The sequence below is a fragment of the Ascaphus truei genome, chromosome 2, assembly GCF_040206685.1.
Source record: "Ascaphus truei isolate aAscTru1 chromosome 2, aAscTru1.hap1, whole genome shotgun sequence".
NCBI classification, from domain to species: domain Eukaryota; kingdom Metazoa; phylum Chordata; class Amphibia; order Anura; family Ascaphidae; genus Ascaphus; species Ascaphus truei.
In genome coordinates, this window is record NC_134484.1 from 232,346,550 (window position 1) to 232,373,865 (window position 27,316).

The 27,316-nt window shown below is 41.7% G+C and overlaps 1 protein-coding gene across 3 annotated transcripts in view; it reads right to left on the bottom strand.

Annotated features, from left to right (window-relative positions):
- PTPN3 (protein tyrosine phosphatase non-receptor type 3) overlaps nt 1-27,316 on the bottom strand; it is a 259,615-nt gene that overhangs the window by 90,150 nt on the left and 142,149 nt on the right. For 2 of the 3 annotated variants that reach the window (XM_075585952.1, XM_075585951.1), the window contains 6 exons: nt 21,295-21,402; nt 17,591-17,633; nt 17,164-17,242; nt 14,453-14,497; nt 12,533-12,585; nt 1,173-1,293 (listed from right to left, as the gene is read on the bottom strand). In XM_075585952.1, the coding sequence (XP_075442067.1) occupies nt 1,173-1,293; nt 12,533-12,585; nt 14,453-14,497; nt 17,164-17,242; nt 17,591-17,633; nt 21,295-21,402 (449 nt within the window). Of the gene's footprint in view, nt 1-1,172; nt 1,294-12,532; nt 12,586-14,452; nt 14,498-17,163; nt 17,243-17,590; nt 17,634-21,294; nt 21,403-27,316 lie in introns of those variants that run through there. The other variant, XM_075585953.1, reaches the window with a different exon arrangement.

Below are 27,316 nucleotides of genomic sequence, written 5' to 3' on the forward strand. Positions count from 1 at the left end.
TGTTGTCTAAATTTAGCATAGGTTGAACTTGACGGACGGACGTCTTTTTTCAACCTCATCTACTATATAACTATGTAACTATGCAGTAGCAAATAAAATATTTATATTATATAAATAAAAATATCGCTTGTGAGCACATTCACATGTCTTAGACAGGTCTGCAACTCTGCTTTTCGCAATTATCACCTAGCATACAGTGCTTCCACTGCAGCAAGGAATTCTGGGAAATGAATGACATGCAAATGAGCATACAGTGTCACCTTTTGCCTTAAATCCATTTTTACGTGGAACCCTTATACGCTTATGCTCGCAGCATTACACAGCTTTTCAGCATAGCCTGGGTGCATAGCCAGTAAACATACTCATAGACAGCTATTTCGACCTTTTGGGTCTCATCAGTGTGAGGTTGGTTGTACTGGCTTTGCAATTTAAGGCTGGGTAGGTTTCACAACACATTATATAAGTCTAATGTGCCTTAAATTTCAAAGCTAGTACAACCAGCCTCACATTGATGAGACCCAAAAGGTCAAAACAGCTGTCTGTGGGTAGGATTACTGGCTATGCATCTTTACCCAGGTATGCTGAAAAGCTGTGTAGTGCTTTCACTTACTTTAAAATTGAGTGGGAGACTTTAAAATAGACATAAATACAGTGGTAAATTAGGTTTAACTGGAGATTGTAGTAGACATACTTTTAATGATTTTGTATTGATTTTTTCCGCTCTCTATTTCATCATATGAAGAAAGGTGTCAGACCTACAGTAGACATTTAATATCAACAATAATCTTTCATTAAAGCAGCAGCCCTTCTGCTTTAGTGGATAAATAAATGTATTTATGTTTAATTGATGTGAAGCTTGGCTGACCAAAGCAGAACCATTGGTCGACTCCCAGCTTATGCAATATTGGCCTCTAATGTCCCAGCACTTTGGATGTTGCACAAGTCGATCAATAACCGACTGGCTTGTTGGATGCAAGTTGCATGGTGGCCAACTCAGAACACTGCAAACATGAACGTTCTAATAAACCCAAAATCTGCAAGAGTAGTAGTGTCACAGTCCTACACAGACAGACCCTCTGGTGTACACCCTCCTCAAAACTAGGTAATCAATTTAGGTGATTGCTGCTTTAAAATATACAGGTCATAAACGGGAGCAACAAGAAGATCCTTACCTGTGCTGTTTGTGAAGAGATTCTACTTTGGTTATAAAATCATTGTCCTGAATAGGAATAAAATAACTATTTGATAGGTGACCAGGATGATGTACGGAAGAATTATAGTCTCCATGCTCAGCTAATAAAACAAGAAAGCAATATGTTATGAGTACAAAGTGTTTAGAAAATGGATCATGCTGGCAGCTTGGAAGCTTGGTTAAGATTAAAATCATAGCATGAAAACAACATAAATTAAAGGCTATTAAATACACCAAGCTGAAAACATTAATAATAGTTGGTCTTCATCAGTGAAACACTTGCTGTAATGTTAAAGGTATTTTCCCACACTTAATCAATCTAAAGGGAAAACAGTTCTCCTTTAGCTTATTATATTAACAATAAAACACTTAACGTTTATGTAAAAATGACTATAAGAGGAATCAGTAACCAAGATTTCATATCAAATGCTATATCATACTGCCATTGCATTTATTTTTTATTTATAAAAATGTTTTACCAGTAGGTAATACAGTGAGAGTTACCTCTCGTTTTCAAGTATGTCCTGGGCACAGAGTAATGATGGCAATATATGGTTAGATTAAATAAACAGGGTTATACATTATATATACATTATATTTAAAGACATTTCTTGAACAGTAAAGATAATATATATTATAGGCGTATGTAACAGTTACAGACCAGATTAAAATGTGTGATAGCTTTAATTGTGAAAGAACAGACTGGTGGTGGATTTGAGCATGTCCGGTACATTGTTCCTGTTGTGAGGTGCACGGCAAGAGGAGGAGCGGACGGAATCTTTGTTGAACCTTTGGACTGTGAACAGTCTTGGCTTCAGATCTCAGGAGATAAGTGCTGTGTTTGTTAGGAGTGAGGAGCTTATTCAGATAGGCAGGTAGCTTGCCCAGAAATTATTTGATGGCAAGACAGGAACTTTGCGCCTAGACTCAAGTGATGGCCAATCTAGTTCTTTGAGCATTTTGCAGTGATGTGTGTTGTAGTTACATTGGAGGACAAAGCCCCATATTGAGCCTGTAAAGAGTGTCTAATTTGCTAAGGTAAGTTGGGGTGCTGTACCATATAATATGTCCCTGCCAAGATAATATCATGAGATATTATGTATTTTAACCCAGCTGGTGCTTCAGGTGTTAATGTCATTGGAGTTTTATTTTAAAATACAATATTTGGGGTTTCTGACTTGACATGAATCTGTCAGAGCTTCAATGGGGTTTGATTGAAGTTGGGTGCTAAATGTACAAAGAGAGGGTTTATGGTATGTGAACACCTTTTGCAGGCCTGGTGGTAAAAACTGATATTTTCTAGATATAAGGACATACAGTATGTTCTGCTAGACAGAGACTCTGACATAAACAAAAGGTTCTTCAAAGCATTCTCTGGAAGAGGTTTATGGATTGCCAGGGGGGTGGGACTATACTATGCCATCCCAAGATATGAAACATGGAATCAGCGACTTGCCAGCGATGCCGACGTATACAATTTTGATATTTGCATTTGTGACAGGGTGACGAGCGCAAGGGGTCCAGATATGGGAGGTCTGGCAGGTACTGGGGAACAGATATTCATTTGTCACTCAGATTTAGTGGTAAGACAGTCATATTTAGTCTCGTTGCGTCCGCCATGAGTGCCTGAATGTATTGATGTGGCTCAAGTGTGTGTAAGTATTAGTTAAGGAAAGTTATGAGCACTTATCTACTAAGGGTCTAGTTTTAACATAGTTTAGGAGGAGGTTTCTTACTCTGTCGTAAAACTGTCAATCTCACAGCTGAGTTACGACGGTGGTGAGCTTATGTTGTTTCAACATGGAGAAAGAATGTATTTAAGTAATAGCAAAGTATTAGAAAAATCCGATTTCACCAGAGGAGTGTTTTGGACAAAACACGTGATATCTCATCTCCTAAACCAGTGACCTCTCTGGTGGAAAACATATGACATATGGTGATGTATAGGTTTTCTTTTACTTTATAACCTTTTTATTTTGAGAAACTGTTCTGCATTTATTGTAACTATGTTCTTGCAATCCTTTTTTTCTGTAATCTAAGCACTGTATTTTTATATACAGTATATTAAAACATTTAATAAGTAATGCTTTGGGCTCTGAATGAGCTGTTGCACGCTCTGGAGAGAGTATTTAGATTTTCTAACATTTTGCTACAACAGATTTCTGGTGTGTTAAAGTGCATAGTTTTTTCTATAGTAAATTGCATGATTAATGTATGATTGCAATTGAGTAAGGGGTTAATATTAACTCACTGGAGGTACCTTTGCAGACTAGAAAGGTGAGTCGGCTAGAGTAGCTGTGTGTATTAACCCTGATTGCATATCTAAGTCACGTGCTCACTTGTGTGCTGTTCGTGACAGGTTGTATATTGGGACAGATTTAGGGAAGATGTTAACTCATTTGAGGGACCTTTGCGAAGGTGAAGCGTGGGGCAGCATGCGAGTGGTGTATTAACCCTTGTCCTGTAGAGGAGATATTGTCCATCTGAAGGACCTTTGCAGAGGTGAAAAGTTGGACCGCTTGCAAGCGGAGAATTAACCCTTGTCCCGTATGCAGGTCACGTGCTCTCAGGTGGGCCGTACGTGACGGTCCCCATAGTCTATAATTGGCATTAGCATCTGCTGTGCGATGTGCTTTCTGAGTTTGGCATAGGTTTTGGATGTCAGGCTATCAATGTGCAACCCAAATGTTAAATGGGAGTCAAACCATATGCCTAGATATTTAAAACTAGTGACAAGTGGAAGAACGGTGTTAGAGTTGGTACTGATCTGTAGCTCAATCATTCATAGCTTTAGAAATTTTGCCTTGGTTCCAAATACAATTGTTAGAGTACAGTCAGTGTTTAAAAACAGGTTGTTTTTTGGCAGGAAATCCAGTTTTCAAATCTCGAAAAATCTGATTAAAGTACGTGTCCAAGGTCAAAGAGGCTAGGGCTGTGTGCATATAAGATTGTTATCATCCGCATTCATATGCATTGAAGCTCCCTGTGGCAGGACGACCTGTACGCAAGGTCAGACAAGAGTCCACATGTGCATTTTCAGGGTAAACCAAATGTTCAGTGGTTTTATTTCTCCACAACACAAATAAACATTTGGGCGCACTGTCCCTTTAAGGCAAAACAAAACTCATAAAAAGAATGCCTACCCCCAATAGGGAGATCTTGCTAAACATTCTAGGCCTATCTATCAGGCTGGCTGGCTTTATCCAGTTCCCAACTCCTAAACATATATCACAATAGTTATGGAACAATATTAAAGCCCTTACTATATCTTTGGTTGGGACTCTCTGTCCTAGAGCGGATTAGGAAATCCTTTTGGATAGGGGCTTGCACAGGACAGCTCTGCAGTCTGAGTCAGGCACCTACTACAGGCAGTAGCCTCCTTATCAAGCTGGTTGTCAGCTGTCTCAGCTTACTTCCCGATTTCCCAAGTATTCTTACTGGGTTAACTTCTGAGTGCTGGATGAAGGACTCAGATGTATGTTCCCCAGGCATAATTATCAGTACCTGACTTCACCCTTTCACACTCCCTTACAAGCTGTAGTTAGACCATTAATGAAGACTGAAAAGATTTGGGGCCCCTGAACACTGCAGGACACCGCAGGTCACATCCAAGGGGTTGGAGTTAGAGCCCGAGATAGACTTGTGTTTGGATCTACCTGATAGGTAGGAGTGAAACCAGTTTAAAGTGTGTTCCCTTATTCAAGCACTGGAGCTTGTTTTAACAAGATAACGTGATCAACAGTATCAAAAAAAATTGCAAAATCTAGGAATATTGCACCAGTAAGTTGTCCCACTTTCATTCCACATTTGATCTAATTGCAAACTTTTAGGAGGGTAGTTCCTGTGGAGTATTTTGGGCGAAAGCCAAATTGGAGTTGGCCAAGGACATTTGTCTTGGGATAGTAATCGCTTAATTGGGAATTGACACATTTTTCCATGACTTTGGATAGTATTGGGAGAAGAAAGATTGGCCTGTAGTTTGAGACAGTGTTTTTGTCCCCACTTTTGAAGATTGGGACAGTTTATAGTTTAAAGATTGAGAGTAGTAGGAAGTTTGATTGCAGTAGGTCAGGTCCACATTGGATGCTTAGTTTTAATTTGAGGAGCGCTTGTGCAATCTCATCTTCAGATACTGGGACAAATTTAACATTTTAGGCACTGTTGGGAGAAGGTGGGGCTATAGGGGTTCTTCCAGGTTGAGCTTCATATTTGTAGTTCGGGTTGCGCTTTGCTAATTGGTAAGTAGCACACTCCACAAAGTATTAATTGAATGTATTTGCAATGTCAGTGGGATTTGTCAGACTAATATCATACTTTTTGATATTGTCTGTTGATGGCTAGAAGGCTGGAATATATTGTTGATGATCTTCCAGAAGTTTGCAGAATTTTATGTATTTTGGTAAAGATTGTCAGATTAATATTGGGCTTTTGCATGTCATGTTTGGGCGTATGCATGTATTCCACAAGCATCTGTAGTTATTAAGATCCTTGGTCGTGCCAGTTACTTCGTATCTTTCCACAAGGCATCCCTAAAATGATAAAGAGCAATAAGGTCGGTTGTAACCCATAAAATGTAGGCCCCCTATACTCTTATTCTGCGTAGCAGAGCATGGGTGTCACAGAGTTTTAAGAACTTGATTTGGAAATAATCAAGCGCAGAATCAGGGTCAGATATCAAATTGATTCTGTACCTAGGGCAGTTGGTAAGATCAGCTAGAAACTGTTGTGGCTTAAAGTTTTTAAATCTTCTAGCAAGTATAACTTTAGGGCTTGATTTGAGTGCTCTGATTTTCCTTACACAGTACACTATTGCATGGTCACTGAAAATGTCAGGTAGGATTCCAGAGGATTGGCTTCTGTTGGTACTAGAGGATAGAATCCAGTCTAGCAAGGAATGGTTATGAGATTTTAGGTTTGTCTGTGTGGGTTGGGAAATTAGTTGGGTTAGGTTTATTGACTTGACTTGTGTTTGGATTTTGAAGTTTTTATGGTAAAGCCAATTGAGGCTAAAATCTCCAAGAACTAACAGCTCATTCTTCCCATTCAGAGAGGAAATTGAACCAACAAACTGAGTAATATCAGTCAGTGATTGTAGTGGGGCTGTAGGGGGATGATAGATGCCAGGCTTAGAGAAGTGTAGGCAAATTTTGCTAACTAGGCCCACAGACATAGTACAGGCACACACACGTGACATCACACACGGCTGAACTTGCCGAGATCTGTGTCCTGCAGGGTTGAGCGATGGGGGGCGTGGCTAGGGCATGCCAGGGGGCGTGCCCGTGAACCGTGCACCCTCATTGGCTGAACCGCGCATGTGACCTGGCCATCGCGAGGCAAAGGCAAACAAGTTGTCTCGCAACTCATCGACCGCCTCGTCGCCCACGTACACTATGGACATGTGCGCATTGGCTTCCATTGGTTTGGATTTGTCGCAAACGACGTCGCTAGTGCCGTCGGATCCACTATGGGCGCAGCCTAGGATTTTAAATAGGGTTGGCTTGGGGGGCAATTTAGCAGTGTAAATTGTAAGGCATCTTCAATATAAAGTAACATTGGATGACTTTGGTAGTAAGAGGAACTGAATAATGGCAATGCTGCTTTTGAAATAAATGAACAAGTTAGGAGCCAAGGTTTAAAATGGTTATGAATAGATGCACATCTGCAAGATCATAGGTTTTTATTATGTATATCGTACAGAATTTTATAAATTATTTTAAAATGTCAGTGGTAGGCAATTCATGAAGTCTGACGCTACTAACGGGTACTACTTACATGTATTTTGAACAGCATTTATACTTTTTCTGTTATTGTAGTGTAGCCCCTTGAGTGATGCAAGCAACACACACACATTGCACCCTGTCAGGTTCCTCTCGAGTGTGCCATGGACATGTAACGTATGAGGAACATAGGATCAGTCAGTAACCAAGGCTGTGGAAGAGGTGGGACTAAGGAAAGAGGAGCCTTTAAGAGTGTTTGGCAGGGCACATGTGAGGGAGCTCTGCACGAGCCTGAACGACTTCAGGGGTGATCAAGGGTGACAGGGGCCAGTCTATTTCCCGCTAAGAGAGCGCGGACAATGACTGGAGGGAGAACAGCAAATTGTGCAGGGAGGCCCTAGAGATCATCACCGGAAAGCCGCACGGACGAGCAAGCACCATCGGAGGGGACCTTCAACGGTTGCAGCTAAGTGGTATAGAAGTAATTTGATAAGTACAAGTCTGCTAAACTTAGTTGCATTAATGAGTTCCAACAGTGTGCCGGCACTATTGCATAGGCCTAGATACCTAGGATTGGGTGGCTACATCCTCAAAACACGGACATACACCCATGCAGCATTTAAGGGGAATTTTATGTTGATATGTTGTCATATGAATGTAGTGATCCTTTGTTACTGGTCACAAGGTTCCCAAAGTATCTATATATGCTATATAAAACTGGTTATATTACACACATCATTATAGTTGTCTCCCGTTGTCTGACCTAAAGCCACGTGTGGCATATCACTCTGAAACTGAGATGTTACAGTAGGATAAGCCAATTGCAAGTTTGATATCTTTTTTTTGACCAACATGTTAGCTTTTCATAAACTTGTACGTGAGAATGAAAAACCTCACACGTTCCTTCTTCACTAAAGTATAGTGACCCACGACCCCAAAGTCTCAAAACCATGGGTACAACTGTATTTACAGACAATTAGTTGGTATTAAAAGGTATTAGAAACTGCCAGACTAAAATACTAAATAATTTGTTTGTATACAAAAAGGTTTTCATTTTTTTCTCCCAAAGAGCATATTATTATGTCTTTTTCATGAATTCAGGCATGTTACCATTTAAATTATATTGACTCTGCAAGTGATGTTTACATGTTTAATAAGGGCCATGTGTCTGCAATTTCTTAGCATAATATACAGTATGTATAGATATTTTATTCCAAAGAAATCAAACTCCCACACCCGGTTCTTTCAGATCTGTTATGTTCCGGCTTTGCTCATGGACAGCTTTCAAAGCAGTTTAGTCCCATTCTAGTTAAGAAAACAACATGAACTCTTTGGCAGATTCATTTGGCAAAGAGCCATGTAGTTTATCATGAATAGGAACAATACTCGTTAGGCATGCACTCCCTTAAGTGAGACATATTTCAACTTACTGTAAGTGTGAATTCTGACTGTTCAAATAGTAGCATGATCGATGACAGGATTTTTTGTGAGTACTTTGTATTTCATATTTGGTCTCAAAATAGTTCATAAATAATCTGAAATTGAATAAACTATACGCAAGGATTAACTAGAAGTAGGAAAATTAAAATTTCCAGCAAATACTGTATATGAATGGTGGCTAACGGCATATTTGCATTAGAAGTGCAACCATTTGGATCAGTGTAAACAAAATTAATTGTAAACCCACAAAAACCTATTGTTCACCAAATCTACTGTTTTTAATAGTTTTTTTTTCTTTTGATCTAAGTGGTGCTGGGGTTTTTTTAATACCACTTTTATCTTGATACAAAATATTATGTAAGGCATATACTTTATATCAAGGCAAAACACATCTCATTGAAAGTAGATCCTTTGATGCATCTGATGCGTTTTAAGCACCAGAATTGCACCACATTTGCCTGTATACATACTGTAACCCAGGGGGGCGCAAACTTTTTTCCCTGCGCCCCTGACGGCTGTCCCCTCGCTCCCGCGCCCCCCCCCCAACCCCAACTTACCCGCGCTCCGGCGTAATGACGTCACGTTGCCATAGCAACGTGACATCACATGACCTCGCGGCGTCATTTTGACGCCGCGTTGCCATGGCGCCGCAGGGAGGAAGCCGCCGGAGCCACGGTAAGTTAGGTTTACAGAGGCCCTGCAGCTCCCCCGGCACTTAATTTAAGTGCCTTCGGGAAGCGCGCGGGGCCTCTGTAAACCCCGCGCCCCCCGTCGGCAGTGTCGCGCCCCCCCTGGGGGTCGCGCCCCACAGTTTGCGCACCGCTGCTGTAACCCACCCCCCATCCCTTTTTTTTTTTTATATATATTTGGAGGATGAGAACCAGGATGTCCGCAGAGCTCAGCCATGTTATTTTCAGTTCTGGGGACCCACCAGTTCCCTAGATCGGGGGGGCAGGGGGGGGGAAGGGAGGGGGCAACTTAAGTTCTCAAGGGTTACCACCAACAGGTCAGGTTTTCAGGATACCCCTGCTTCAGCACAGGTGGCTCGATCTTCGACTGAGCCACGTGTGCAGAAGCAGGGATATCCGGAAAACCTGACATGTTGGCGGTAGCTCTTGAGAACTGGATTTGTCTGCCCATGATCTAAATACTTACCAGGAAGGGTACCAGTGTTACGTCCTGGTTAATAGGAAGCCACAATGAATTACACTGAACCATGTTGTTTCCCCTGCAAGGGAACTGACGGCCGGTACATTCACCGCTAAGTCTATCGGGAATCAGTGGATTTCCAGAGCAGAAAATAGCACTGTTCAGCTCCGGGGATCCCCTGGATTGTACCACGCACAAAAACACACAAATGTAATAACAATAGAAAGAAAGGAAACACACAAGCATCTGGGATTGCGAATTTGATGCTTGTGCAAAAATAGCACCCTGTTAATCAAGCATACTATCATAATAAATCTAAAGCAGTTATTGTGGCCCCATTTTACTGGAGGGGGACATTAGTAAATAGAAATGTAGTAAATGTCTGTGACTTAAGTGGCTGCTAATTATTGCTAGCAGCTGTCACTGTGGAGTGAGCAACTTGTTAAGCCTCCTATTTACTTTTCTAATGTGCCAATCCATGGATCATTTTACAGTGGCTTCCTTGCAGTTTCAGTTCTGGCTTGGACCTTCAACAAATTATTCCAGAAATAAATAACACAATAGTCGACAATTCCTAATTTGAAAAACATTATTTTTTAGGTAGTGCACATCTCAAAATAAAATAAAAATGTATATGCTAAACTTCTGACCAACAGATGCAGTCAGATATATTCTGCTAGGAAACCACAGTTGAAAGTTTCCTGACCACTGCCTGCTCCAGGCTTCCCCCAGCCAGATTAATTGCCCTTCAGGATTAACACAGTGGGGGTCCCTGCTTCTGGATGGGACTCCCGCTGTGTGAATCCTACCGGCTGCAGTCTGGAAGAGATGCCTATGGAGAACAGACAGAATCCGTCCCTCTCCGAGCACAGCTCTAACAGGCAATTGCAATGTTTTTATTTTAATTACATGGAATTGAAGCAGGGGGTCTCTGGAGCTGTACCACATTAATTTCCTTCCCGGGAACCTCCTGCTTCCTGAGTTACAGACCCTGGGGTGCCGGTATCTCCTGCAAGTTTCATTCTCCAGCGTCACGGCCCACGTGACCGGGAGAGGGACCAATTATGTCTGCTCTCACTGCGCAGCTCTTTCAGATTGATGCGGCAAGGAAGGATTAACACAGCGGGAGTCCCATTCAGAAGCCGGGACCCCCACTGTGTTAATAGTCTGCTTTCCAGATAAACCTTATTGTGTTACAGGGGCGTAGCCAGGATTTTGCCTAAGGTAGGGCATTTTGTGATGGTAGTGGTGGGGCAGCAATAAGCACCGCGCGTAGCCGGAACATTTAAAGAGTGACATGAGGGACTAGGACGTGACTTGGGAGGAGCAGAGGATGACATGGGATGGGGGGTGGGGGGTGGGCAGAGGGCAGAACCTCTTATGTGCACTCCTCCACATGGAGCTTGCAGTGGGGGCGGCTTCCTCCACCTGCTGCTTCCTCACCCATCATTCCTGTGTAACTGCGTTTTAATGGTGCTGGGCAGGAATGACAGCGCTATGCGAGCAGTTGCAAGGTGAGGGGGGGAGGGGTTGTAGGCCTGGCATTTTACATTCCACAGCACGCCTTGCCCTCTAAGACTCTACCCTAGCTACACCCCTGTTGTGTCATATCATATTTTCTTTTTAGCGGGTGTTGGAAGATTTCCCTCCAGTCTCGTGGGAGCGGAGCGCCCATCTTCTCATTATTTAGAAACAATGTTTTGCCCTTTTTTTGCAGGTTTTTTTGGGGAATGTTAAGTTATCTTTTTCAGGAATGACCAGACAAGTAGAAGATTTCAGTATACCTGACGAAACCCAACTGTGTCCAAGGATATTATTATCTCAAGTACAAAGCATTCATCTGTAACAGAGGTCAACAGGACCAGTATGTAGAAAAGTTGTACGGATTATTCCAGGGGTGCACAAATTGAGGGGCGCAAGGCTGACTGCGCGGGCACAGGGTTTACAGAGGCCCTGCGCGCTTCCCGATGGCACTTACAGAACTCTGGAGCCTACTATGAGGGGAAGGGGGGGGGGGTATGAAGCGTGCCACACACTATATATATATATTTTTTTTTTTTTTTTTTTTTTAAGGCACCTTGAAAAATGCATACTACCGATAAGAAGCTTTAAAATAGGGAGACAATGGATCTTTGAATTAACTGAATATAGAAAACACTACAATATTAACTGTAAAAAAGTGACCACATTGCAAACAACGTCCAAATTTATAGCAATACATTGAAAGCAAAAAAACAATTACTTTACAAGGGGGAAAAAAAACATATAAAAGTATGAAAAGTGCAACAGATGTTAAGGGGTGTACTGAACTTACTCTTCCATTCCCCTTCACATATGTAAAAATACTTAATGGCAGTCCAACAAACATTTCTGCACTTGTATCTTTATTTATATGAGTGTACATTGCTTTCTACCCTACTTTGGGTCTGATGGATGTACAGATGTACTGTAGTGCCCACGGTTATTCTAACACAAACCAGTGCCAATAGCCAAAAAGACCCAGGTACATGCTGGATACATGCCTTAAACTTGCCTTAAACTAGACCCAGCATTTCTGCATTGATTAATGGCCCATCAGATTAACAGCGGGGGTCCCTGGCAGTCCCATTAAACTGAATGGGACTGCCAGGGACCCCTGCTATGTTAATCCTATGGGTCATTAGTCAATACAGAAATGCCTTAAACTTGCCTTAAACTAGCCAGGTTACACCCAGCATGTACCCAGAATGTAACCGGGCTAGTTTAAGGCCAGCCTTAGAATACTCGTGGTCTCGTCTGTAGCAAGACTTACTGTTTGTGTTTCCGTGGCCGCTTGGCCCAGATGGATTAACGCTGCTGGCGGGCCAATCTGAAAGCATGGACCCCGTGCAGTGCGATTGCGATAGTCCTGCACCGCGGCCGTTTGCTTTTTCGGCCACGCCGCTGGAGACCGTAAGTCATACTACAAATGTAGACGGCCAACATTTCAACATCAGTACAGCAAGTTAGTAGAGAGTGAACGGTTTTAGGAATAAATGACAGACAACAAACTTACACTGCACAGCATATGATGCAAGAACGACAGCGGAATTCAGAGGACATGCTAACCTATGAGAGAGTAAATCAGATGTCACAATTCCAAAAAGGACATAGCAATGTGAGCGAAGTAAAAATAGACCTTTTACTGGCCTTATGCTTTTTGTCTAATTCTTAAAAGATAAATACTTTAAAGGCTTTCCCCTTTTTTAAGCCATTTACCAGCTGCATAGTTTCATCCATTTGGCAAAAATACAACGTGTGTCCAATGTTCTGTTCCTAATACTCTCCCGGTGCGAATTTGTTTATGTGCATTAGACACTCAGGTGGTTATCTATCAAAGTCTCCCAGCTGCCAAACGGGAGCAAAAAAATAGTACCGGATTCAAACAAAAACAAAAATCCACTGCTTTCATTGGGATTTTCCTGGTGCAATTTCTTGTTCCGTTTATGCTACAATTGTCCAACTGGGAAACTTTGATACACAGCCCCCATTGCTGTTTGTTTTTTACTGTTGGTAAGCATTTGGATAGCTAGTTTACATTGATATATCAAAGTCTTTGAAGACAAATCTAAGGCTGTGCTTATACCGGCGGCGCGTATGTGCGCAACGTCAAAACAAAGTCATGTTGGCAATGAGCGCACACAGAGTGCGCGACTGAGCGCCACAGATGCGCCAAGCGTACACATGTCAAACAGATCTGAGAAATTGATTTTCCCGGGAGACGGATGTGTCATGTGAGCGGTTTAGCCAATGAGGGTGAACCGCTCACGTGACATAATGGCCACGCCTACCTGTCGCCTCCTGCCTGCAGTTCAGGTTTCGGGCGTGCGCATCGCCCTAGTCACGTGCACTGCCGACACTGGCATAATCAAGGCCTAAGGCTTCCGCTGCCACCATCATGTATTTGCAATTAGCCATCAGATCGCATTCACTGCTCCGATGCAGGGAAGGAAACCTCGCCTCCCACCACCAGAAAGCCAGCAAGATTAGCATGACGGTCCCTACATGGGCAGCCTCCGGGTTAATCCAGCCCGCTGATATGAGGCAATAGAAAAAATATATAGGCAAGAAATCATAGAGTTTAGCAAATTAGAATAAAAATATGACAGGGCACAGGGATAAATTATCTGATGACATCAATAACGTGAATGAATCATCAGAACATAGAAAAGACATTATCGTTTTCAATGTTCAGTGTAATTTTGGGTGAAACACAGGACAAAGAAGTTGCAGAGCACATACAGTACCCACTCTATGCAAAGTACTGTTCTTTTCTATAGAAAGCAGGCTAAATGGTGTCAAGTCCCTTATGCTGACATACAAATGCATTTAACATGGAAATAGGTAATTAGAAATCAGTTTGCTAGTTTTATAAGCTTTTCAGCAATTTCAACTGAGATACCACATTTGCAAACCTGAAGTTTTAAAGAAGCAACCAAAGCGGTTTTTTTTTTTTACACAGGATTGAAGCAGGGGTCACCCATTAATTTAAGCTCTGGGGACCCCCTACTTCAAGAGATAGTTACCTCTGAAGGGGGTGCCAGTATCTCACTGCTTTTGAAAGCTCTGTTTCCTGTGGGCCAATAGGAAGCCGCAACGGATGACGTCGCAGTTTCTATTGGCCCATAAAACGTGGGAGCTTTGAAAAGCAGCCATTATGTGAACCATGCTATCCAGCCGGAGTAACTACATAATCTCCAGAAGCAGGGGTTAATCAGAGCTGAAATACTAGGGTTCAGCTCCAGAGACCCCCTTCTTCAATCCATGTGTAAAAAAATTAAAATAATACATGTAAACAAAAGAAGCGCTTGGATTTCCTCTTTCAGGATCTCTCAACATTAATTCATTTAAAAAGTTAGGGTAATACATAAAAAAAACTATCCAAACAAAATGATGCACATTTTGTTATGATGTCAACTGTTTAATTCTTACTTACCTCCCTTCTAGGATATCACTTTTTAGTTGTAAAAAATATAAATGCCTACAATAGAAAAATGTGTTAAGTACACATTTATAAAATTGATAGAAGAATATTATTTTCATTTGAATTGAGAAAAAAACGTATAAAAAACAGACTCCAGATATACAAAAGCCACAACTCACTAAGTCACGATTGGTTTGGATGGCAAATAACGTCAGTTCGAGTAGTGATATCCCGCACCGTGGCTTAGTGACTCTCGGACTCAGACTGAAAACATCCCGGAAAGAAAACGCATATGTAACCCTGTTTCCCCCATCCAATCTCACATAGGGTCTCGTAGGGGAAATACTGCTCTGGTCACATCAGCCTGGTGATCACAAGCCTGATGACACTGCCTTCACTGACTCACTGCACTGCATGAAGTGGGGAAAACCCATGATTGCTCCTGGCAAACCTGCCCTTACCCAGGTATTACTGCCAGGAGGAGGGCAGACCTATAGCCCAAACGAAACAGGGCTACACATACAAAAATGAACAACTTTATTATGAATCCACTAGTTTGCACACTTGAGAAAATTATCAAATTAAAGTCTTTCAATGTAGCTTAAACTGTAAGTATTTCGTAACGAGATGGTGAGCGCATAAAAGAAGAGAACATAAGATAAATAACTCGTATATATAATCCACTGTGTGGAACAAGCATAACAAAGGGAATGGGGGGTATTGGATATTCAAAAAATGGCTACGCCAATTCTTACTCACACGGGCAAGTGTGAGCCAGTCTTGTCAAGGTATCTTTTTGTAGAGATCCACTCCAAGGGATAGTGCCCGAAACTGATGTGTAGGTTCCTGGTAAAAGCAGTTCACTCCCTCCGGTGTACTCAAAACAGGGGCGAAAACACTCGGTGAATAAAAGATAATTTATTGAAACAACAAGTAAGTTTACAAAACTTACATGCACAACACAGCACTTCTGGCATCCGTTTCGAGAGTACGTCTCGGCATTGTGTTTTGTTTGTGATCACTGAAGGCCACCGTATCTCCCGAGGAAGAACTCATTTGCAGCCCCTGCGACCGGAGGTGGCTGCAAGGGAGTCCCCGCATGAGCCATTACGACGGAGACGGATGCCGGAAGTGCTGTGTTGTGCATGTAAGTTTTGCAAACTTACTTGTTGTTTCAATACAGGCATACCCCACATTAACGTACGCAATGGGACCGGAGCATGTATGTAAAGCGAAAATGTACTTAAAGTGAAGCACTACCTTTTCCCACTTATTGATGCATGTACTGTACTGCAATCGTCATATACGTGCATAACTGATGTAAATAACGCATTTGTAACAGGCTCTATAGTCTCCCTGCTTGCGCACAGCTTCGGTGCAGGTAGGGAGCCGGTATTGCTGTTCAGAACGTGATGACAGGCGCATGCGTGAGCTGCCGTTTGCCTATTGGGCGATATGTCCTTACTCGCGAGTGTACATTAAAGTGAGTGTCCTTAAAGCGGGGTATGCCTGTAAATTATCTTTTATTCACCGAGCGTTTTCGCCCCTGTTTGGAGTACACCGGAGGGAGTGAACTGCTTTTACCAGGAACCCACACATCAGCTTCGGGCACTATCCCTTGGAGTGGATCTCCACAAAAAGATACCTTGACAAGACTGGCTCACACTTGCCCGTGTGAGTAAGAATTGGCAAAGCCCTTTTTTGAATACCAATACCCATTCCCTGTGTTATGCTTGTTCCACACAGTGGATTATATACATGTATACAAGTTATTTATCTTATTTTCTCTTCTTTTATGCGCTCACCATCTCGTTAAGAAATTTGTGTTTGTGGAGATCAAGGAAGGATCTTTTAAAGGTTGAGCTGCAGTTCTAAAGGGCCAGTATACAATTTTGTGTGTTTGTTTCTAGGCTCTAACGCACGTCTGTATAAATATTCATTTGCATCAGTGTGATTATAAGTGTGACAGGGGAGCGCCTTTAGATCTTTTACACTTTAAACTGTAAGTACTAAACATTTAGGCTCATATTTACTAAGCATGCTTCTGCCATAAGTCACCTTCGGGCGCAGGAAGACACCTTACAACCTATTAACTTATATGGGCAGAAAGGTGTCTTCCAGCGCTGTAAGGTGGCCTATAGCAGAAGACTGCAAAGTAAATATGGCCCGCAATGATTAACGAAAAAAACAACAACGTCAATGTGGAAATCTCACCAACTAGGCGTTAACCGTCATGAGGACTCTCAAGCTTGGTAGTACGAGAAAAAAATAAAAAAAAACATTTTCTCTCGTGACCTAACTCATGTACCATTGGCCTTTTAATTAACTTCCTTTACCCATTCTATGCATATGCATTCCCAAATTAGTTTTGTCCCTACTGACTACCAAAATATACAAGGTGGAACCTACATGAATCAGATCTACTGTATGTATATTTATGAGGCCTTTGTCAAAATGTTCTTACATTGACGTGCATACAACAAGCCGTTACAATTACACTGATTAGCGCATCCAGGTCAGTAACCTGATCCTCTTATTCACAAACAGCTATCTGATTTTATAGACTTATTGCCAGACAGCTTTTAAAGCGATTACCTTTAATTAATTTTACAGGTCAATTATAAGTACCGTAGTACTTGTTGGTGTTGTGTTTCGTTAAGTGAAAGAAAGGTCATGTCGTTTTCTAATATTGTTCAAGGAAATTAAAATAAAGAAGCTGTTACCTGGTTTGATCCTGCTGTAATGTGTTTGGGTCTGGTATGAAAAATCTAACTCGAAACAGAAGGGAGCACGGAAAGCCTCCTGTAATATTGTTACAAAATGATATATCAATTGTTAACTCCATCATTATCTCCACTTACAGACAAATATAATGTCATTATAAGAATAACACATTTGCATTTTTATTTGAAATTCCTTCACATTTATATTATTCAAAGCACCCATGTAGTTATAATATGTGCAAAACGGAAAAGCAAAGAAAGTTCTGTAACAGTGGTTTTAGCATTACCCGGTTTGCATAAACTAGGCTAATATTATAGTTTGTATATTTAGAACCATCTTAGTTGTCACTCTATGTGATTCAGTCTAATTCTAAACACAATGCCTTGTGGCTGCCTATCTAATTTGGTCAGTACAATGAAAGCTTACCTTTTAGCTGTTTCCGAATAGGTTTGCTTGGTTCAAGCCATCTCTGCAGAGAGAAATAAGACAGTATTAGAATTGTATGCATATCATCATTATGATTATTGTTTATTTGTGGCGTGCCAACATATTCCACAGCGCAGTACAATAGGGTACAGAGTTATGTATATTACAAAAACATTAACTGTTACATATAGGTGAGGACAAACATGAACAAAAAGATACAAAGAGGCAGTGAGAGCTTGAAATCTAGAGGGAATAAGGGATAATGTTGAAACGAGAAGGTAAGGTGGCTGCTAACTGTAGGATAAGGTGTGGCTCAGGTAAAAATATGGCTCGGTCTGATAGCTGAGGCCATTAAGGTTGGGGGGGGGGGAGATTTTACATAGGGTGGATATTGCTCCAGCCACACAGCTGGTCCCAATGGGGTTGGAGGGGAGGAGAGTTGGATGTTAGAGGTATGGCATGGCGAGTAAGCTTACTTCAAAAGGGGAGTTTTTAAACATGTGAAAGCTGGGCCGAGTCTGATGGTACATGGTAGTCAAAGTGTTAAGCTATTCTATAGCAGGGGTGCGCAAGACTTTTCTGGAGGGGAGGGGTGTGGTGCTGAGAGCGAGAGGCCTCTTTAAATTTACTTACCCGGCTTTAGTCACGCATCTCTATGGCATTTGTGGCGTCAAATGCCGCCCATTGCCATGGAGACTTGATGTCAAATGACGCTGCGTGTCACGTGATGTGTTGTCACATGACCCCACAGCGTCATTTGACGCAACATTAGAGGTGAGGGGGGGGGAGGGGCGCGGCCGAGGAGGAAAGCAGGCAGGCGGGAGGCGCAGCGCAGGGAGTTTGCGCACCCCTGTTCTATACCATCGCTGCCATTGAATCCAATAGACACCTAGTGATTGGGTGTTTTTTTAGAATATGGTGTGTTTGTTTGGGGAACAATGACGTCTATAAACCTCTGTAGTAATGGTAAGATGCTCTTTAGGCTGAGTTTATAGTACTGCTAAGGCAACTGTGACGTTGCGCAGCAGCAAGTACATGTTGTCTGTTGCGGGTGCCCATAGTGGGCACGACCGCCTGACGTCAGCCGTCGCTGGAAGCCAGAAGATTTAGATATTTCCAGCGATTGAGAGGTGATGTCATGGGCACGTGGAGTGGTTCAGCCAATGATGGCGGACGGCTCACGGCCACGCCCCCGGTCACGATCTCTGGTCTCCTGCACTAGAGTGCAGGAATTGCTGTAGGACGGCGACGGCTGACATCACGCGGTCGCGTCGCCTTAGATCTAACTATAAATTCGGCCTTATAGATCTTCTTTTGATTGGTTTTCTTTATGTTTTAAATTGTGGGACAGAGATGAAGTCAAGACATGAACGAACACTCCCTTGTATTATTTCATTGATAGAAAGCACAGGATAAGGGATCAGCTACAATTGGAATAACTAGGAAATAAACACTATTTTAGCCATTGACTCTCACAGGTACAAGGGAACATAAGTGTTAGAAAAGATTGCAAAATGTGACCTGGGTTCCACGATTGGCCCCTTATCTCCGCTGCAGGTTCGGAGAAAGGGGGTTGTTGTGGGGGGCTGCCGGAGTGGCGAGCGCATCGCCGATGCTCCGACGGGAGCATAGGATCAGTGAGTCGCCATCTTGCCTTTCCGAGCGCCTGCGCAGTATCTTCCCCTGGTGCGGCGGCCATTATAAGGTTTGCGCATGCACAGGGAGCATTGCGGCGGCCATTAGAGATAGCCTGGCCAATTAAGTGAAAAGGATTTTTCTGTGAGGCAGTTGATACATTTGGAACTCTGAGGGTTGCTGGCAGTTGGAGCAGGGACGCAGCTAGGGGAGGTTGTACAGGTGCAGGGGTCTGTGACCCTCTGCACTAGGCCAGATATCGCCTAGGCCCCAGATAGGCCCCAACCCATCCTAAGCTTCTGGCTGCTGTACGGAAGGCCCTTCAGTTAGGGATCCTGCCCTTTTAGTGGTTAGCCAGCTTAGGGCCACAGTGGTTTCATTTGAACTATTGCTGCAGCAGTCTGGGACCAGACTGCCAGAGAGTGAGCGAGCATCATTGTGGAAGTCACTCCAGAGGGAGACATCCCATTCAGCGGAGGATATCGTTGGATCAGCGAATGCCCTGCTTCTCATTGTTAGCGTGCCCGGGTATGGGCACAACCAGCAGGTACCGTTCGCCAAACGTGCACCAACACCGGTATAATAAGGCGCTGATCACGCCTAGAGGGGTGGGCATCTTTTGGGGACACATTGTATGAAGTGACCAAGGAACACCTCTGGTAATGTGGACACGGTGTGGGGATACACGGTGGTGGGACAACACCCTGCACGGCGATGTTTAGCTGTAACCATTAGTATTGCTATTGCCTGTATGTGGTTTATGGTTATTGCTCACAGTAAATGTCATTATTGTTATTCTTATAACCTGTGGACTGTTATTAATAGTTCCTGCTCGGGGTTATCACATCCAATTGGGATACCGTGCAGGTGGAGGTGCTGCCACTCAGTATATTCGTTACCCCAGGCTGCCAGTAGCGGAGGCTCAGATCCCTGTGAGCCGACAGGTACAGCCAGCACTAGCAGACCCTTCACATTAGAGGGGAAAAGGGCTACATAAGTATCACCAATTTTCATGTCCGTATTTGAATTTCAACCCTCTATTATTTAAGGTAGATAAATTACTTTCAGTCAAATGCTGCTTTAGAAAGATAAATAATGTTTTTCCAAAACAAGAACAAGCACTTCAGGAGCATATGACCTGTGCCATCAAGAAGCTGCCTGCCATACGCACACACGAGAATTGCGTGGCACAAGGTCTAAAAAAACATACAATATACATTTTACAATACTACTGGGACAGAAAAGGGTGGTCAAGGAATATAACCAAATGCATATCTTTCTTAGGGCTTTCTCAAGGGTATGCTTTCTAGCTCTCTATAGACCTACCTCACATTATATAGAGACCAAAACATACAGATTTAGCAAACCTTACTGTTTGCATTGCCGCTGCGGTCACAGCTCCGAAGGATTAATGCTGCAGTGGGTCCCATTCAGAAGCATGGAACCCGCAGCGCGATCGTGGCAGACACTGTCCCCAGCACCACACACTTTTGCTTTGTCGTCCACGGCGCTGGGGACAGCATTTCGTGCTACATCTGTACATCACATGACATACATACAAAAAATAATAAATGGTTGGATAATTATACATTTTTTCTCCTTGTAGTATCCAAATAAAAATGACTCATGCATGCAATTAATAATTAACTGATACAACTAATTTGCGCTAAAAAGAGTGTACTGTACAATAGGTTGTAAAGTGTAAACATGCTTAGGTAAAAAAAATATAAGCAGCAGCACTCCACATTAAAAATCAATAACAAATGTATTACTTAAACTACACAATTACCAATGTTTCGACCCACACACTAGGGATCTTCCTCTCGGAACCCTGAGGAAGACCCCGATCTGTGCGTGTCCAAACATTAGCAATCGTATAGTTTATGTAAGAAATTTGGTATTCATTTTAAATTTGGATAGATTTGCTGCTTAGATTGTTTTGCTCTGCATTTATACACTTTCCCATGTAACACTTTCTTTAATCTTCTCCTCCCTCTACGGACACACACAAAATTCAAGAACTTTTCATCTCCACCATGCTGTTAAAAGAATTGTTGCAGTGGACTTACAGGCGAGTCGAATGATTCTTCATTGTGCTGTAATCCAAAATATTCTCGCTCTTTGACGCTCAAGTGATTGTAGACCATATCCAGCAAAGATTGACCAGTATCTTGTTTCTAGGACAAATACAACATAGTAAAAACATTAGCTGCGTTTATACATTCCTTTTTATAAATAAAAAAAGAAAAACTGAGTTTGATTTGATCAACAGGTTACATTATAAAAACGTGGAAATTCTTCCAACTTCGTAATTACTTTGGGCCATACTTACTAAGCAGTGCTACTCAATAAGACACCTTACAGTCTTAAAATGTTTACGCGCTCTGGAAAGTATCTTTGACATAGCGCCGCTTAATAAATATTTTGGTTTTCAATAAAATGTGTACAGGCATACCCCGCATTAACGTACGCAATGGGACCGGAGTGATTGTATGTAAAGCGAAAATGTACTTAAAGTGAAGCACTACCTTCTCCCACTTATCGATGCATGTACTGTACTGCAATCGTTATATACGTGCATAACTGATGTAAATAACGCATTTGTAACAGGCTCTATAGTCTCCCTGCTTGCGCACAGCTTCGGTACAGGTAGGGAGCCGCTATTGCTGTTCAGGTCTTGATGACAGGCGCATGCGTGAGCTGCCATTTGCCTATTGGGCGATATGTACTTACTCGCAAGTGTCCTTAAAGTGAGTGTACTTAAAGCGGGGTATGCCTGTACTAATAATACCCAAGTAAACGATTGTAACTTAGTATGTATTGTTGTTGAAAAATGACAATTCATAATCAAAGTTGTCCCTTCGTACACTTTAGATGGTGTTCTGTCACGTCTTTTTTTTCTTTCTATGAATGCGTAATTAGAGATTTGAAAAACTCTCCACAATGTATCCGCCATAAAATGAGCAAAATACTGTGTGCCGTACTTATAGTCACAGTATTAAATCGAATCTAGCGATTTTATAGAATTTAGCAAATTTGCATATTAAATAAAATTACTGTGCACCCCTTTTCCTACCCATACAGACTCCACCCCCTCATACCTCTACTGACCCCTCCATCTCAAAATAATTAGGACCCTTGACCTTCCTCTGTCAATGAGGCATCAAGGGTCAAAATCAACCAGCCTGAAGGGAGTTATGCAGCCTCTTTGTCTATGGACCACGCGACTTTCACTGCCGGAGCCTCGATACTTGCGCCCCACAGTGCCACAAACTTAAAGAAGAAAGACAACAGTGGCAGACGCAATTGTGGGTCGCAAGTTGAGGCTCCGGCAGTGAGGGACAGGCATGCTGCCTTCACACAGCCTGCATCTCAGCGCCTGCTCCAACGACGAAGAGGCTGCATCGTTCACTCGTCTAGTCCTGATTTTCCTCTCGCCTCGGACGAGTGGATAATTCCAGCTCTGTGCACAAAAATAACACAATTTGTTTGTTCACGCAGCTCAGCAATTTTCAACACCAACTGAGACCTGGCAGATTTATTAGACATAAAAAAAAAAACTTGTTACAGTTTAAAATGGCAATTTGGATGCACTCCCATGTATAACTACCCTGGGTAACTCTTCCTCTAAAAACTATTATTACCACTCCCCAAATTGCAGGTTGATGCAACAGAGCAACATTTATGTGAAGCCACATGACATTGAGTCATGTCTTCACTTTTAATTCACAGTTTTGACTTTCTATTGCAATACTGCAATTATGTAAAATGATAAAAAAAAATCTAAAGTTAATGATAAAAGTGATGTGAAAGTGAAAAGATGAACATACATGTACGTTTTTTCTTCAAGTTGAATCTTAACCTTTTCGGTGCCCTTATGTTGTACTGGTACAGCATGGGGCCTGGAACACCAGTGGCCCTAATAACATACAAGTTACATCCTGAGCACTTGCTCGGGGTAGATCTTACTGGCCTCTCCATAGAAACGCAAGTACCAAGATGAACACAACTGGGAGGTCGGTGGCTGCTGTTTATCCTGGACATATGGGAATATGGCATAAGGTCTATGTGTTTTGTAGGTTATAATCAATATGGCACAACAAACTTGCAAAATGTACTAGTTGTGTCCTAATTGTGTATATTCCAGGTTTTGTAGTTACACTGGAGCACTGACAGTAGTACAGTCATACCCCGGTTAAGGACACTCACTATAAGTACACTCGCGAGTAAGGACATATTGCCCAATAGGCAAACGACAGATCGCGCATGCGCCTGTCAGCACGTCCTGAACATCAATACCGACTACCTACCTGTACCGAAGCTGTGCGCAAGCGGGGAGACTAAAAAGCCTGTTACAAATGCGTTATTTACATCAGTTATGCACGTACGTACAGTACATGACGATTACAGTACATGCATTAATAAGTGGAACAAAGGGAGTGCTTCACTTTGGACCCATTGTGTATGTTAATGCGGGGTATGCCTGTATCTTTTTTTCTCTCAGTGCTTTGCTGCTAGTATGTTTGCATCTCTATTAAAAATATATATATATTTTTTTCAACTTTACTTTTATTGGGTTTTCCATACATACATTGTATCACCAACAATTGTCTCAGTAATCAGCTGTAACCGTATCTTTTAACAACACGTAACATGTATATGACGCCAACTGAGGGTAACATACAATCCACAGACACGACTCACCAGACGGACAAGACAATATACAGACAGGGAGGAAGGAATAGGTGGGAGAATAGGGGGCCGCCGCCTTTGTGTCCACCGTTTCGAACTCTTGGCTTCTTCCCTACTCATCGGGCTCTTTTCTGACTTCTAATCTAATCGTCCGTCTCTATGTGGTCGCGGATCCTGCATTTTCAAAGGAGAACGCACCTGTATCTATCAATGTAGGATTGCGGATATGCTTATCCCCGGGATGTCTGTCTGGGCCAGCCAAGGCGTCCAGACTTTTAGGAAATTTGGGCCAGTGTCGTTGACCAAACTCGTCAAATGTTCCATCCGGCAGACATGCCAAATTCTGTTTCTGATTTTGGGTATTACTGGTAAATCCGATTGTTTCCACAGTGCTGCTATCTCGCACCTGGTGGCTGTTGCAAAGTGCGCGATTAATTTGTGCGACACATTTGACAGACCCTGGATCCGTCAGCCCAATAGGAACAACAACGGGTCCAGGGGCATCTCTAAACCGAGTATCCTCTGAATCCAATCTCTAATTTGTTCCCAAATCGGAAAAATATATTCTTAGCAAGAATAAGTCAATTTTTGTTAATAGATCTTTTTTTTTTATTCAATGAAATATTAATGTATACCCCCTTTGTTTACAAACTGACAAGTGGCTTAATGAAAGATATTCAAAAAACATTTGAAAATATATATATAATGTAAGGAAAAAACAAGCTGTCAAAAATGTCAGCTGGGTTATTGCTCATTTGAGCATTCAAAAGCGTTGTTGTACATTACTTATTCAAGTGGAAACATAAGGGTTTTGAGAAGTGAAGAACATTGGGCAAATGTCAAATGTATGTCTTCCACATTCACCAATAAAATATGAATTTAGATATTTAGGAAGTGTTCCATTACCAACTACATTTTATTCTTCACAAAAAGAAAACAAAATATCACAATTTTCAATAATTGATCACTTTAATTAATTTACTGTACTGTACTTACATTTTAAACTAAATTAACAGTATATATATATATTTTTATTTTATTTTTTAAATCCCTGCACCAACATAAATTTAGAAATATGAGAGAGTACTACTGCAATAGATCAAATTCAGTTAAAGCAAATGGTTAAATAAACTATTCAAATAAGAACCCTTTTTCTTTTTTCTTTTTTTTTTTGCTACGTGGAAAAAGGAGGCTTGTTTTCTTTTCTTAACAGGCTTTTCTGAATATCATGAGACACAATTAGGTAACGAAGAGTAAAACTTGATAAAAACATTCCAAGTACAGTAAACACAAACCCGAGTGTAGAATATACAGATGTACGTAACAGGGATTATCCCACCCACCTGGCACGTTATGATGTGATATTCTGTGAAACTTTGCGTCATCACTACCACTTCATCCTGTGGAAACACCTGCGTTATTCTGCGCTATAACGCAATATTCTGCATTACCAGTAGGTAAAGTAGATCTGTATGCCTAACTTCCAGTTTTCCCAAACCAGCTTCATACACAACATGGTTTAAATGCATTCCCTATAGCTTTCAGTGTAACCACTGATTCTGTGCTTACTGTACTTGTATTAAAACCAGAGACATAACATAAAACACAGACAAAGCTCAGTTTTTAGCACATCTAGTGAGACTCATACACGGTACAGTGCCTAAATATATATGGATAAATATCTAATAAGTAAATGGTCTTTTAGTTTGACATTTTTGGCCAAAATTGTTGTAAGCCCCTGAACCAACGCCAAGGCAGACCACATATCAGGGGTCCCTAACGCTAATATAAATTCTTAATGACCTGTTTAATAACAGGAAGAATGATTTATAGTAAATCTGTCAATATTAGCTGCAAAGTTCTGTCTGACTGAAGCTTTTATTAACCTGTACATTACCAGGAAAAGCACTCTGTATTGGAGATGTCACAGGGGCTTACAACAACATATATATAAGCATATGAGTGTCAGAGGAGTGCTACTGAGCATGGCAATATGCATTAAAACCAGAGACATAACATAAAACACAGACAAAGCTCAGTTTTTAGCACATCTAGGGGAACTTGCCTGCTTGCAGTTTGGCTGTGACATCTCCAATACAGAGTGCTTTTCCTGGTAATGTACAGGTTAATAAAAGCTTCAGTCAGACAGAACTTTGCAGCTAATATTGACAGATTTACTATAAATCATTCTTCCTGTTATTAAACAGGTCATTAAGAATTTATATTAGCGTTAGGGACCCCTGATATGTGGTCTGCCTTGGCGTTGGCTCAGGGGCTTACAACAATTTTGGCCAAAAACGTCAAACTAAAAGACCATTTACTTATTAGATATTTATCCATATATATTTAGGCACTGTACCGTGTATGAGTCTCACTAGATGTGCTAAAAACTGAGCTTTGTCTGTGTTTTATGTTATGTCTCTGGTTTTAATGCATATTGCCATGCTCAGTAGCACTCCTCTGACACTCATATGCTTATATATATGTTGTGGGTATTTTGGGGGTTTAATAGGAGCTTGTTAGGTGTCCAGTATGTTTTACAATTCTTGTCCAGCTAGTCATGGCTGATTGGAGGTTGGCAACCTCCTACTTAATTTAAGCTCACCCCCTCCCACATTTAAATGGTTATGGGCTCACTCCATAGCATCTTCCACTCAGGGGAACTTGCCTGCTTGCAGTTTGGCTGTGACATCTCCAATACAGAGTGCTTTTCCTGGTAATGTACAGGTTAATAAAAGCTTCAGTCAGACAGAACTTTGCAGCTAATATTGACAGATTTACTATAAATCATTCTTCCTGTTATTAAACAGGTCATTAAGAATTTATATTAGCGTTAGGGACCCCTGATATGTGGTCTGCCTTGGCGTTGGCTCAGGGGCTTACAACAATTTTGGCCAAAAATGTCAAACTAAAAGACCATTTACTTATTAGATATTTATCCATAAATATTTAGGCACTGTACCGTGTATGAGTCTCACTAGATGTGCTAAAAACTGAGCTTTGTCTGTGTTTTATGTTATGTCTCTGGTTTTAATGCATATTGCCATGCTCAGTAGCACTCCTCTGACACTCATATGCTTATATATACAGCTAAACCCCATTATAACGCGCCTCGTTATACCGCGATTCGGTTATAACGTGGTTTTCCCGTGGCTCCCGTTTTTAAAAAAAAAAAAAAAAAAAAAAAAAATTTTAAATTTTTTTTTTTACATTTTTTTTTGCACACTGCACACACTGCACACACTCACTGCACACACACTGCTCATTGCTCACACTGCCACACTGCACACACACTGCACACTGCACACACACTGCTCATTGCTCACACTGCACACACACTACACACTGCACACACACTGCACACTGCACACACACTGCTCATTGCTCACACTGCACACA